Source organism: Oryza glaberrima, chromosome 7 (genome assembly GCF_000147395.1).
Source record: "Oryza glaberrima chromosome 7, OglaRS2, whole genome shotgun sequence".
NCBI classification, from domain to species: domain Eukaryota; kingdom Viridiplantae; phylum Streptophyta; class Magnoliopsida; order Poales; family Poaceae; genus Oryza; species Oryza glaberrima.
In genome coordinates, this window is record NC_068332.1 from 4,138,694 (window position 1) to 4,153,723 (window position 15,030).

Here is a 15,030-nt window from a genome sequence, read left to right on the forward strand (position 1 = left end):
CACCTTTGCACACGACTAGCTCTTCTATCGATTTTGTATGGTGAGATCTATCATAGACCTTATCGCTTACCTTGGTTTTGTTTACTCGTGTGCGGCGCCGTCCATAGCATGTATATATAGGATGACCTATCATAAACCCTAATTATCCTTGCCCCCACTATCGACACCGTTGATTAACTACCTGTTATAAAATTAACGTTCCCGATCTATCTTTAAAGATATATGTTTAAAGTGGGCTGGCCCAAAACAATAAGCCCGGCCTATCTGTGTACCCTAACTATAAATTTAATTTTGCATGTGGTGTATGAAGTTTCATATTCCATTTCTTTACAGAATGATAAAATTAAGACCACTCCAAAACATTTTATAAACTCATTCTTGAATGAAATTAGTTAACTTTTCCATGTAACTCAAACTGTGGTGTGACTTGTATACCCCAAATTTTACGACTAAAAGATATTACTAACACACTTTCTTTTGCGGCCCATACTAAGAAACAATACGCAGTAGAGACTAGGAAGCAATCTATCGATAGATAAAAATGACTAATATCTATTTTAAGATCTAACAATATATATAGAATAGAAACTTTTACAATTGGCTAATTCATATTATTGTTGTTAAAAGATTGTTTTATACATTAGCACTAATTAATTCTAATAGGAATTAGGAAAGAACAATCAAATTGACATGCTCTTACAACAAAATTAATACGGGAAACTAAATGCAACGAAATGACAAGGGCTCCTTTTGAGACGCATGAACTTCGACTAATTTTCACACGAAATGGCTCAGTTCCTCTAAAATTTTCATAATATTGCTTCATGCCAAAGAAGTTATTTAAGTTTTAATATAGGTTTCTCTGTTTTTTTACTACCTCTATCCCAAAATAATTGTATTTTTAGGATTTGAATTTGTCCCAAAATAATTGTTACAATAGAGTATTAAAGGTCTCATTAATCACTTTTCATTTAAATTTCTTCCTATTTTATCCTCAACTACCATTTCACTCTTACCTATACACCATTTAATAAGAGACATTATAGTCTTTCTACTCAAACCTTAATATATGCTAAACAAATTAGAATTACAATTTATATTGGACGAATGTAGTATTTGAGAAAATTCAATTGGTATCAAAACAGGGGCATTTAATCTTTTGCCACTTTTAAGACGTGGCAATTAAGAATTTGCCACTTACCGTCTATGACATGTGTGTCTAGTGACAAATTCTTATTTACCACTTATAAGAGAAGCAAATAGTTTGCAAATTTGTAAATTTCAGTCTCCACCTGTGGTCTCTGGGCTGTATCCATTGAAATTGAATGGATTCCATTCATGTTAGTATTACTACTTCTAAAAAAATCCTCTAGCTTACCATAATCACACGTTAAAAAAATAAAAAGGAAAAGAAAAAGAAAAGAGGAAAAAAAAAGGAGAAAACTGTAGCGCAATCTCTCCCCCTCGCGTCTCGCGTCCCGGCGGCGGCGGCGGCGGCGTGCCTCCTCCCGGCGACCTCGAGCCTTCCGCTCATCCATCTCTGCAGAGGACACCACCAGGGTCCCATGGAAGCAGCGGCGGCGGCGGAGGCGGAGGCGGGAACAGGCGGAGGCGGCGGAAGGGACGGGACGGCGACGAAGAAGAAGGCGGCGGCGTGCGACGTGGCGGCGCTGCGCAAGTGCCTCGAGGAGAACAAGGGCGACCGCTCCAAGTGCCAGGACCACATCGACGCCTTCCGCTCCTCCTGCTCCACCAACCCCCCGCCGCCTCGCAGGTCCTAGAGCTTTCGCCCAATCAGCCAAAGCAACTCTGTGTCTTTCTTTTTTTCTTTTTTGCTTTTACTATCCTCGATCCGAATAAATGGTTGTTTCCAGTAGCTGTTTCGATCAAACAAGCAGAGTAAAAACAATTGGCATATGAACAAATGGTTGCTCAGCTGCACTGCAGTCTGCAGGATCAATGTTTGTTCTTGGTTTTGTCTGGAAATGTATTGGATGATTAAGAGCATAATTAGCTTCATCCTCTCTATCATTGTTGTTGTTGCTGTTTTCTTAACTTGCTGTGCTGATGAGATTTCTCGATGCCCGCATGCTTCAATGTCTGCTTTGAATTGGCAGTAAAAAAAACATGTTATGGTGTCAAATTTGGTGGTACAAAAGTTTTTAGTTGTGCAGATCCCTGCGCTGCAGCTTTGCTCCAATTTCCAACTAGTTGAAGATTACAACATATAAATATTGCATTTGTGCTCACCATTTTAGCTGGCAAGATTGGGAAATGGGTACAAGGATGTAGGCTAAGTACTCCATTTCTCACTGTTCTGAATTTTTGGTGAGATGCATGGAGACAACCTGCAGACTGTGGGGTAATGCTGCATATGTGTGGTGATGAAACATGAACATTTTTGCAGCAGGAAAGACTGCTCAAATATTGCTCATGATCACCAGTTCTGAACTTCTGATTATACAGCAAAAATAGGGCTCTCCAAACCCTGCTAGTTTTTTTTTCCTCACCCATACAACACATGCATCCATTCAAACCAAAAGAATTTAGGTAGAAGAATGATAATCTCACTCATAACTCATAAGCAGGTAGTGGCCAAAATTTAGGCTGAAAAAAAGAAAAGATTCAATCAATTCTTCAGTTTAAATGACACATCCGATGCTTCATCGATCCTTTTATCGAAAAGCACTTCGTGGTAGCGGCATTGGCTGCTGCAGAAGGCTTTCTCATCTCTGAAAGGCAAATAATGGTGAATCAGTAAACTATACTATTTATCACGACGCGATAAACACACAGTGCAAAAGCTGTGTGCAGTTTGATAGTAACAGTATGCCTTTGTCGTAATGGAGTACATGACAATATTATCATTCAATCAAATATGTACTATATGTTGATCAGTTGTCGAAAATCGGGTATTGTTTTACGAAAATTCAGAAGAAAACAACTGATTGGTGGCCTAATGCATCCAAGGACTCAATAATTAGCAGAGAATATTGGAGGCAACATCTAATGATCCATCTCATTCTCATCCTGAACTCTCATCCTGAACTTAAGGAGAAGGAAACGTCACATTCATAGAAAAAAAATTTCAGGGCCGGCAACTAATGACTGACAAAGATTGGAGACCCCAGATCTACAGTCCTCCTATCAATGTTTGAGTTAGGGACCACAAAAAAATGAGCCAGAATTCAATCAAATTTCTGCAACCTGAGATCAATTGATGTCACTCATTGGCTCACAATGACAGCAATGCTGCATCAAATTGTTTACCAAGCTGTGGCTAAACTATATTTACATTAGCTTTCATCCAAATGAAAAGAAAAAAAAAATGAAATCTTATTGGAGTGGATGACAATAGACCATATGAGCACCACCACAATTGCAGCCAAAGACGTCGCTTTGCACTAAGTAGGTTGACAATAAAGTATGACCATGATCTTATCTAGTATACTTAAAAAGCATTTCCATTATCTCTTAACAGGAGTTACAAATGGAAGTAATTTTTAAAAGGCACCCAAAAATAAACTTCATAAAAACCGCAACAAACAATGCACTCAATGCTGACCAAACCGACAGAATTTCATCAAACTACTTCTCCAAATCTTTTCAAATATCAAATATCAGCAAAAATATCAAGTGAATCAATCATACTCAGTTACTTACAACGATGAAATTTCGATGTTCAGAGCATCAAAATTCAGAGTTTCTTTTTTTTTTTTCTTTTTGGATTTTACCTGTGCTGCATGAAGAGGCGGCAAGCGTCGCCGCCGTCGCCGCCGGCGGCGGAGCTCTCGACGACGAGGTCATCGAATATGTGGGTCATCTTGGGGTTGGGTCCCCGGGCGATGACGCAGGTGTAGTCCTCGGCGAGCTCCGCCTCGCCCTGCGCCGCCCTCGCCGCCGCCGACGACAGCGGCGACCGCTGCACCGGCGAGAGCAGCGCCAGCTGCGCGTCCCGGTTCTTCACGCCGAACTCGATCGGCGAGCTCGGCGGCGGCGGCATCTCGCCGCCGCCGCCGCCGCCGGCGAGCACCCTCTCCTGAGGCAGCTGCACCCGGAGCCGCATCATCCCGAGCAGCACCCTGCCGGTCCTCCCGTAGCACCGCCGCTCGCCCTCGCCGTCGACGAGAACTCCGGCAAGCCCGGTCACCTGACCGCCGCCGCTCAGCGGGTTCCTTGGGCTCGCGCAGGGATGGTTCTTGGCCTGGTCGTCGACGGAGAAGATGCTCCTCGGAGAGAAGCCCTGCAGCGACGACGACGACGACGACGACGACCTCGGCGAGAGGAGCCCCCCGCCGCCATTGGCGAGCTCGCTGCTCACAGGTGAGGGAGCTTGCAGATCACACCTCTTCTTCAGCATTTGAGCTCGAGATAATTAATCCAGCAAGTTTTAATCTAACCTTACTGCGATCTTAAATTATTAATCCAAATCTACTGCGGATTAATCTGTTGTTCTTGGGATGGTGCCAATGAGCAAAAGAGATTCAGAAACGATCAGAAAAAGGAAAAAAAAGATCAGATCAAACAAATGTTCAGAAAAAAAAAAACCAAACTGAACCACCAAAAGATTTGAGCAACCAAACAAGATTGACAAAGATCAAGTCTCTGCCATCAAACAAGTAGAAGAAAAGATGTTCTTCCTCTCGAGGAAATAAAAAGAAGAAATCAAAATTTCAAGAAAAGAGAGAGGTATTATTGATTGATTAGTGAGAACAGCAAGAACAAGGCTGCGGATATGATATTGCTGTCTGCTCACTCTCTGCTGCTGCTGCTGCTGCTGTATAGAGTGATGAGGCTATGGAGGATAGGAGAGGGAGCAGTGAGCTAGCAGAAGGAGATTATGCTGCTCGCTCCCCGAGGGAGGCCAGAATCCAAGGGGAGGCTTATTTAAAAGTGTAGTTCATCAAAATTTGGCCATCTTTGTTTTGTTTATTTGCATCCATGCCCAAAAGGCCACAAGAAAGTTCATTGGTGATGGTCACTCCCTTGCTGGAAAGGACTGCTAGTAGTATTTAAAATTTGCCTCTAAAATATAGGAGCTTTGTTAATTTTTTTTCTAGGTGCTGGTTAAATAGCCATCACAGTTGAAAATACTTTTTTTTAGCAGAGAGCACAGCGGCAAAGTTTTCTTTGTAAAAAAAATAAAGAAATGTAAATATTTTTGCAGGCTTTTTATGAAAAAAGGACTTTATTTTCAGCATAGGGTAAAGGATACTACCGCTCAATTTACGAGGAGTAGATAGATAGGTTAAGGAAAACCTCCACGTACTCGCACGTTTCTACGTTAAGAGACTTACCAGTGGGCCATGATTAAGGTGGGACCCACCTGTCATGCACACGAGATTTTACGAGTCGAGGAAGGGGGTACGTTTTCCGGTTCGCACAAAGAGATGTCCCATCGAAAGTACTGTGCCAATTGTGGATAATTTCCACTGTACTTTTCTTTTCCCTTTTTAGACTGTGTTCGCTAGACCAGGATAGAAAGTGCGCACAGAGAACGGAGTAGCCTATTATCATGTGATTAACTAAGTATTAACTAATTTTTTTTTTCAGAAATGGCTCAATATGACTTTTTTGAAAAAAAACTTTTGTATAAATTTTTTTTAAAAAAACACGTCATTTAACAGTTTGAAAAGCGTGCGCGCGGAAAATAAGAGGTAAGTGTTGGGAACTTGTTCTTACAAACACAGCCTTACCCTCTTTGGCTTGCTTGTCGGATATCTGTATGCGCCGGCCACGAGGCTCACCGTCGCCGTGCTCCCCGGCCGCGGCCACGGTGGCCGGAGTTCGTAGGGACGGCGCGAACTTCTTATCATGGGTCTGGTCGCATAGACGGTATGTGGAGCTTGAACTGAGGCAGCAGATGTTAATTTCAGATTCTTTTAAGATAATACAACCTTCAGTCTAAAATATAAGAGCTTATACTCAGTTGGAACATTTACTAGGCTATATATAGGTACTACCAAGCAAGACAAATAATAGAAAATATTCTATCCGATCCTAAGTTTTTATATTTTAGAACAATTACACATGATGGTGATATAATCGCTCCTAGATCTGTCCTGTATAACTAAAATAATATTAAAAGAAACATACCCATACATGAGTTTCATAACTATTATCTGACCGTAGAGCCATATTATCTGACCTGATTAAGTAATTAATGTACACGCATATGCTTGATTCTACTGTTGATGAAAACAAAAGAACAGGATCTTCTGCATCATGATTCATAATTCGTGACATCTCATAATTTGTTAGTAGTTTCATTGTAAAATAGGTAAAATTGTAAGGAGCAGCAAGTGCCAAAAATAGTTATCTTTGGCCGATCCTCCAAAATATCAAAAGTTTTGCCATTTTGGATCTAAACACTAGTAGCAAAAGTTAACAATTTGTCATTTGCCATTTGCTAGTCCGTAGTAGCAAATTGTGCCAAAAAGTGCTTGGGACCACTCTCTCTCTCTCTCCACCAAAAAGTGCTACAATGGCAAAAGTTTGGGATGCATCTAATCACCAACTAGCTAGTACTTTTGCAATGCCAAAACTTTTGCCACCAAAATATTTGTCATTTGGCATTTGCTATTCCAAATGGATGTAAACATGCCCTTTGCAAATCTATCGGTGCTTTCATAAAACCATATAAATAATACACCAAAATTAATTACAAATTAAATTAAACCCTTTGTTATAAATACTTCTACAAAACCAATATACTTTTGATGAAAACAACGTGATTATACCATCAATACAACATAATCAATACGTATGCCAATTTTCGCGTGCCATCCAATGGCGACTGAGAAAATGACTACCATGCGAATCAAACTATCATGGCGTTTAAACCCCTCGACTTTTTCACCTCTTGAAAGGCTCCGAAGCACAATTTTTACTCACTATTGCGTGGGATAAGCATTTTCCATAATTGATGGAGCATCTAGGAGGGAAAGAGTGAGGCTCAAAAAAGGCCATCTCGCCCCATGGATGACAAGAAATTAAAGAGGCCATGGCTGGTCCTGGGTTCGCCATGAAGCCAACGTCTTCTCCATCTCCCTCCAAAACAAAAGTGCATATGATATGCTAGCTAGCTGCAGAAACATGGACCAGTGAAATGCGTCCAATGGACACCTCTCGCCATCCACGGATCGATCGAAAGGACTCAACTTTTGATGGAGAAAAATGGACGATTTGACGCAACAACGTCGATATATATATCCATCCATCTATCTATCGATCGATCTCGAGGTTCCTGTAGGAATATATGTTAGGGCTTCCATTATTTGGTATATGTGTCGCATAGAAATGTTTGGTCAGATTTGCATGGTAATATGCCCATATTTTCTTTCTTTTTATCGAAGGGATCATTTGATGTATTTGATGGGACATGACCTATCCATGGAAGGTACGGTGTATAGTATGCTACTAGCTACTTTCCTGAATTTTCACATTTTAGTTTCTAAAATTTATTTTACAAATAAATTTTACAAATAGACCTTTGAAAAAACTTATTCTACAAATGTATTCTTTTTTGTTGGCACCATGATCAATGTCTTGACGCCAATAACACAGTCATATACACCCCTCACCTCACGTAGCTAAGTTAGTAACGTGGAGGGGATCGGTACCAAAGAGATTGGTGCCAGGTACCTATTTGTAAAATAAATTTTTTGAGAAGGGTAAAAAAATATAAATATTTGTTCTTATAAATAGACTCAGCACTTCTCTTTGGCACCGACTCCTCTATGTCTTCTATGTCTTGGCTGTTGTGGGAACGAGAGTATTGGCACTGAGACATTGTACCTCGGCGTTAGGGACCTTGGCACCGTGAAAATGGTCTATTATTAAAATAAATTTGTTTAGAGATTTATTTATAACATAAGTTTTTAAAAAGAGTCAAAATGTAAAAAGTGCTGAGCTACTTCCCCTCTCAAAAGTTCAGTTCATATGGACTATGTTACATGCTACTATATGTCAATTTTCATGGAATAATTGGGTTAGCCATGCTGACCAACACGCAAGGCTATCTTTCTTTTTTTTTTTTTTGGAGTATCTGCATTTTTTTTTCCGTCAACAGTATATGTCTAGATTTTTCGTCACGGCATGTATCACCATTCATCTACTATAAGGAAACTGATCAGATAAGATTTATGATCACTATAAGGAAAGAGGATGATACAATTGTTTTCAAATTCCTCCATCCTAAACTACAAGATGGGATGGCGGGCTAAAGGAAAAAGTTAGTTATCTTTGGACTCAAATTATTAATTAATTACAGTTAGCGCGATTAACTAAATATATAATTTGCCGTACAATTTGTCCGGGCTGTTTCTAAACAATTACTACCTCTGTCCCAATATAAGTATAGTTGTGAATTTCCGTGTGCAACGTTTGACCGTCCGTCTTATTTGAAAATTTTATTAAAAAAATAATTAGTCACATACATATATAAAATACTATTCATATTTTATCATCTAATAACAATAAAAATACTAATCATATTTTTTTCAAATAAGATGAACAGTCAAAACGTTGAACACGGAAACCCACAAAAGCATTTATATTGGAACGGAGGTAGTATTTCAATTCATTCCAAATGCTCAATTACATCAATGGTATACATGCAAAAAGAAGGAATTAGTGGTAGCTATAGCTAGCTAACTGTGGCATTGTACTCCCTCCGTTCTAAAATATAAGGGATTTTAGATGGAGGAGATACTTTCTAGTAGTACGAATCTGGATAGGGAGCAAGAAGTGTCCCATCCGTCCAAAATCTCTGTACTCTCTGTCAAAAAAAAAACTCAAAGTACAATGAATCTGGACTAGAGGTTACATATCTTTTTAGGTTGAGTTTTTTTTAATGGAGGGGGTATATATTACTGCAGGTGCGTGATGTGGTGATAGCAGCAAGTGAGAAGGGGATGGTACAACGCGAGGACAGAAGCCGTGCCTGCCCAACAGGGCGCATCGTACACATCACCATACGTGGTTATAGTTCAGCCATGCATCCATCACTCCACTGATGAGCCACCCCGGCCAGAGAGGAGACTGCACCATAAGTACGGATCAGTAGATAGATAAAAATTTGATCCCTATATTCATAAATGGTACTATTTAATTACCAGTTATTGCAGCTTGCTAACAATCATCTGATCAAAGAAGATGATCAATCTTCATGTAATAGAATAGGAATACTCCCTCCGATCATCGATATTTTGACGTCATACATCCACATACTCTACGTTTATGTGGTATCAAATATTAATAACTGAAGATCCTATCTTCGTTATATGTTAATTTTTAAATGTGCAACATTGTTGAGATTTAATTATAATGTTTAACTATTTAACTTATTAAAAATGTAAATATCATTTATTTTGCTATGACTTATTTTGTCATTGAATTTATTTTAATCGTGACTTATATTTTTACATTTTTACACTAAATTTTCGAATAAGATAATGGTCAAACGTGCACTGATTGAATCAAAACTGTTTAATTTCTTTTATGAAAGTAGTGTTTCACTAAACAAACAGTATATATTCTCATCTAACAATAAAAGAAAATCCCGAGAGACTACAAAATACAGTAAATTTTGTCACCATATATGGCACAATCGGTTGCCCCTCTAGCCCTTTAATTAATTAGCATCTTTGTTAGTCCTTCTTATGTTTAAAAATTAAAACGACCCTCTAGCTAGCACTTGACTAAGTCTCCGAACGAGTCTAATGGCGACAAATATACGCGAGGATTTAGCAAAAATATTAATTGGTCCAGGTTGGGACGCAATTCGAATCAAAACTAAAAGGAAAAATCTATTTGGATTGCGACAGTGCAAGTATGCGCATTATAAAATCTGTTCGCTTTCACTGCTGCAGGACCGCGCACATGTACAGTTAAGTCAGCGTTCTCGATCATCATATATCGAAGCAAGATATGTTCAAATCTTTGGACAACTGATTATTACGCATTTCACAATCTAACACTGTCATGCAGGGAACTAGCAATGTATACATATATGTGTATTAACTATAACATTGGAACGAAATTTAGCCATATGTATGATATAATTTAATTCCTTCTTCTTTTTAGATGAAACCGTATATATGTACATTTTTCAATATGCATGAACAAACAGCAAGGTTCGTTGTCAATTTGTACATATTCAAATCAATGTATAGTGTTCACGTACTGAGTATGTGCATGTGATGTAATATATCTAATGTACATGATATATAGTTTCGTAGTCGAACCTTGAGAAACCATTGAAATCGACATCTCATCAAGAGTACATCAACAATTAAAAGAAGAGCCCCATTCCGGTGCTTTCTACTCGTAGTAGAAAATAATCTGAACCGTTGATCTTATTTGATCGGAGGGTTCAAATCTATTTCTACTCCAACTACATTTAACGGTAGTAGAATCGTAGAAGGGTATATTTGTCCAGGAAAAAATATTTACGGATGGGTATTTTCGTCCTTTTTATTCTCTAACCTTAGCTGCACTTTCTCCTCTCTCGTTCCAGAGCCAACGCCATCCCTAACCTAAGCCGAGGCGAAGAGAACCTCGCAGCTCCTTCCTCCACCGTCATCGCCGTCTCGGACGACCTCACCTGCTCTGCCGCATGGTATATATTCAGATTGGGAATTCACTGCCATTAATAACATTAATTCCATAGCGGTAAAGAACTCGATACGATTAAAAATATAAACCGCACCTATTGTAAATGGGATAGTACGGGAAAGAAACAGCAAGTGCAAACGGAGAAAACAAATCACGTTAAAACAGGATAAATTGACGGGATAATAGATGGAAACGGACGGATCGATAATGGATGGAAACGGAGTAATAGGGGAAAGAAACTGCAGTGGAAACGGAGAAAATGGATCTCGTACGTACGAAAAAAGAAAATGGATCTCGTACGTACGGAAAAAAAGAGAAAATAGAGAAAACAACATAGATGAAAAACGGAAAGTCCTGGTTGACATACGGATAGATTCTGACAGGAATAATATGGTTGGTCCAAAAAACAAAAACCATGTACTTCTTCCGTTTCAGGTTATAAGTTGTGGTTAAAGTCAAATTGTTTTAAGTTGGACCGAAAAGTAGCAACATTTTTAACCCAAGACAAAATTATTATGAAAATATAAATAATTTAGTATTACAAATATTTGTAGCTCTCTTTAGCAAAGGCTGGGATGTTTATTCCATTATCTAAAAAAAATATTATTATTATTATATTTATCTATAAACTTAGTTAAACTTAAAACAATTTAACTTTGACCAAAGTCAAAACGTCTTGTAACCTGAAACAGAGGGAGTATTTTTTTAATCCACCCGGTCCGGATAGGCTGGACGGATTCTGGCGTAACCAGTTTTGTCATAAAATAATATTTCTGCGCACAAGCAAAAAACCACGTGTTTTTGGTCAACCCGTGGATCCGGACAGACTGGACGAATTCCAAGCGTTGTAACCATTATTGTGCTAAAATAGTATTTCTCCTTTGTTCTATGTTTACAATACGTAAAAACCACGCGTTTTATTAATTGACCCGGTTCGGACAGATCGGACCGATTCCGAGCGTAACTAATTTTGTCCTAAAATAATATTTCTCCTTTATTCTATATACGCACAAGCAAAAACCACATGTTTTTTAATCGACTCGAGGGTCCGGACAGAAGTGGACGGATTCCGAGCATTGTGACCAATTCCTAAAATAGTATTTCTCCTTTGTTTTATGTGCGCAAGACTAAAAAACACTTAATTTTTAATCGATCCGGTCCGGACAGACCAGACAGATTCCGAGCGTAACCAATTTTATCCTAAAATAATATTTCTCCTTTATTCTATATGCGCACGAGCGAAAAACCACATGTTTTTTAATTGACCCAGTCCGGATAGACCGGATGGATTTCGCATGTTGTAACCAAATTTGTCCTAAAATAGCATTTCTCATTTGTTCTTTGTCCACAAGACAGACTGGACGGAAAACCACGTGTTTTTTAATCGACCCGATCCAGACAGACTGGACGGATTCCGGACATAACCAATTTTGTTCTAAAATAATATTTCTCCTTTATTCTATGTGTATATGACAAAAAAAACCATGTGTTTTTTTTCCAACTTGGTTCGGACATTCCCAGATGAATTCCGGATATAAAATACGATGTGTCCTAAAATATATAGTAGTTCTATTATAGTATAAATTTCGTCTCAAATTGAAACTGAGTTTCATTAAGTTTAAAAACTTTAAACCAGTTTTCTTGTCGTTGTAGCCTACCTTATCCTACGCCACAGACACGTTCTTTTTATTTTTTTTAATTCGACACATTTTTTTATTTTTTTTTACCGGACGTGTAGTCACGTACATGTGTGCGCCCCTCATCAACACGTCCGTCCGGCCCAGAACGCCACGGCCTAATTGCGAAGAGGAGCAGGCTTGACCATGGGACCTACCTGAAGAAATAAGTGCCAAATCAACCCCAAACTAACTTACTCCAACTTTACTAATCTACCCTTAAAAATAAACGGTTCAGATTAATTATACTTGTAGTATATACTACAAATAAAAAGCATCGGAGCGTCGCCCTTAAAAGAAAGCACCGGTGATGTAGCTCGGTCAGGTATCAGGGCTGACTTTATCCACACCAGGGTTTGAATCCCATTAATTAATGACATTGGTTGTGCGCTTTCAATAGGATTTTATTGGTATAGGGATTTATCTCTTAGGCCATTCTCAACCCAATATTAGAATGTTGTCCATAATATTAAATAAACTACCACATAGGATAAAAAGTGATGTGGCAAGTGAATAAATGAGGAAAGAGAGGGAAACCATGTCTTGCATGAGACATAGTTTCTACACAACATCCAAGACATCATGTGAGATAATTAGCATTAAACTTAAGCATGGAATAGTAGTGTTTGCATTGGAAGAGTGGTGTCTAGTACTAGTTTCTTGATGATGTGGAGTTTATAGAAACTATGTCTGGTGTTTTAGATTGTGAATGGCCTTATCTCTCTTTAAGCGTGTGTTAGGAGACATATTCGTCAGTGTCTACGATATATATTATCTTGGTGTGTGTATATATATCTGTCTTTCGTGTAATAATAAAAAAAGAGCACATCAACTGTATTCATTCATTCACATCAATCGTCGCGACTGACTAGATCAACTCTCTCTTGATTTATCATTATCGTATTGAGCAATGATAGATAATTGATATCCAGTCATAGAAAAAAAAGTAGCAACAAATGGTGTAGATGCAGCTATCATCATTCATGAGCCAGCAATGTTGATTAATTCGTGTGGCCGGCGCACACAGAATTCAAACGGACCATTGCAAAAGCCATGCACATAAAACCAATGCTACCTATCTTTTTGAAAAAGGAGATAAACTGAGGCAGATGACACCATCTTCACTCTTGAAATGCGTCCAACTTAGCCAGCGCCAATGATTTACAAATATTCATTCGATCGCTTACCTCTTTAATTTTTTTTCTTAATAATAGATTCATAACTGCCTTTAAACTATTTAAAAAACTACAGCCAATTATTATAAAAATCACACATCAAACAACTGAGAACTTTACACTACTAAAAAACCATTTTTCGTGGCGGCTATTTTAGATTTTTGCTGGAGAAATTTGCAGCCGCCACAAAGCCAAAGGCAAAGATCTTCGCTAGCGGTTATTGACCACCAGCAAAAATCTATTTTCGCTGGCGTTGGCTTAAGACGGCTGCCAGCAAAAATGGATTTTCGCTGGTGGCTGTGTTAAATCAGCCGCCAGTGAAAATATATTTTTGGCCCAAAAAGAAATACCCATGCACCTGCGTAGCCGCCAGTGAAAATACCCATGCAACCGCCCATTGATTCATTAATTTCAAAATTCAAATCCACATCTAGATTCGCTGCTCATTTCCAAATTCAAATACGAAATACAAAATCATCATCAGCATAGATCAAACATCATTTACACAGATCAAAAATATGTGCATCATCTGGAACAACACGCAAAAAAAAAGAAAAAAAAAATCAAATCTAGCAACACGATCGGAGGAGGGAGCCCTGGGAGCATGGTCGACGGCGTCGAGGTCGGAGAGGAGGGAGCCGGGCAGCACGGTCGACGGCATCGAGGTCGGTGCCACCCTCCCCGAGGCCCGGCGGCGGCGGATCTGCCCTCCCTGTGTGCCCGAGCTCCGCCCGACCGTGACCGCGCCCTAGAGCCGCCGCCCGCTCCCGAGCACCGCGCGCCCACGCCCGAGAGTCGCCGCCGCGCCCGCACCCGAGAACCGCCGCCCGCTCCCGAGCGCCGCCGCCCGTGCCTAAGCTCGCCGCCGCCTTCGCCGCGCTCTCCGTGGAGGGAGAGAAGGAGTTGGAAGAGGAAGAGAAGGGGGCCGGAGCGGCGGTCGTATGCGGCGGTGGCCGGAGCTATGGCGACGACAGCCGGCGGTGGTGGGAAGGCGACGAGCTGGCGGCGGTGGAGAAGGGAGGGAGGACAGGTGCAGAAGGGAGAGAGGTGGACTGGGCGGTGGGAAGGGAGAATGGAAAAGGGATAAGGACGGACTGGGCGGTGGGGGCGTAGTGGATTTTATTCGTCTCAAATTTTTTTTGTAGCGGTCTTTCTTACCTACCGCCATTCGCTGGCGGACACTTAAGAGGTCCGCCTAAAATAATAGAGTTTTTTTTATGGCGGACCTCTTAGCTTGGCCGCCAGCGAAAATCGGTTTTCGCTGGCGGTCCATGGCCCCCCACCCCTCGATATGTTTTTTCTGGCGGTTTTCGCGTATGGCCGAAAGCGAAAATAATAGGCCAACATCATAAAAAATCGTTTTTCTATTAGTGTTACAAAATCACAGTTTGATTAAAAACTAATAATTAATCCCTCGAATTTTAAATATAAATTGCTTTTGTCAATGGATTAAACGACTGATACATACTTGCATCATTGCATGAACTTTCCATGTCATATTCACATGATATACAAATAATTCGGTTACCTATTTAATTTCGTACAATATATTCATAAGATTA

At 39.8% G+C, this 15,030-nt stretch overlaps 1 protein-coding gene across 1 annotated transcript; it reads right to left on the reverse strand.

The window, feature by feature from the left end:
• Positions 1–2,458: 2,458 nt before the first annotated feature.
• On the reverse strand, positions 2,459–4,850 carry LOC127779515 (FCS-Like Zinc finger 8-like). The gene is made up of 2 exons (XM_052306317.1): positions 3,735–4,850; positions 2,459–2,732 (listed from the first exon to the last, which is right to left on the reverse strand). The coding sequence occupies exons 1-2, from the start codon at positions 4,358–4,360 to the stop codon at positions 2,630–2,632; spliced, it is 729 nt and encodes a 242-aa protein (XP_052162277.1). The 5' UTR covers positions 4,361–4,850; the 3' UTR covers positions 2,459–2,629.
• Positions 4,851–15,030: the final 10,180 nt, after the last annotated feature.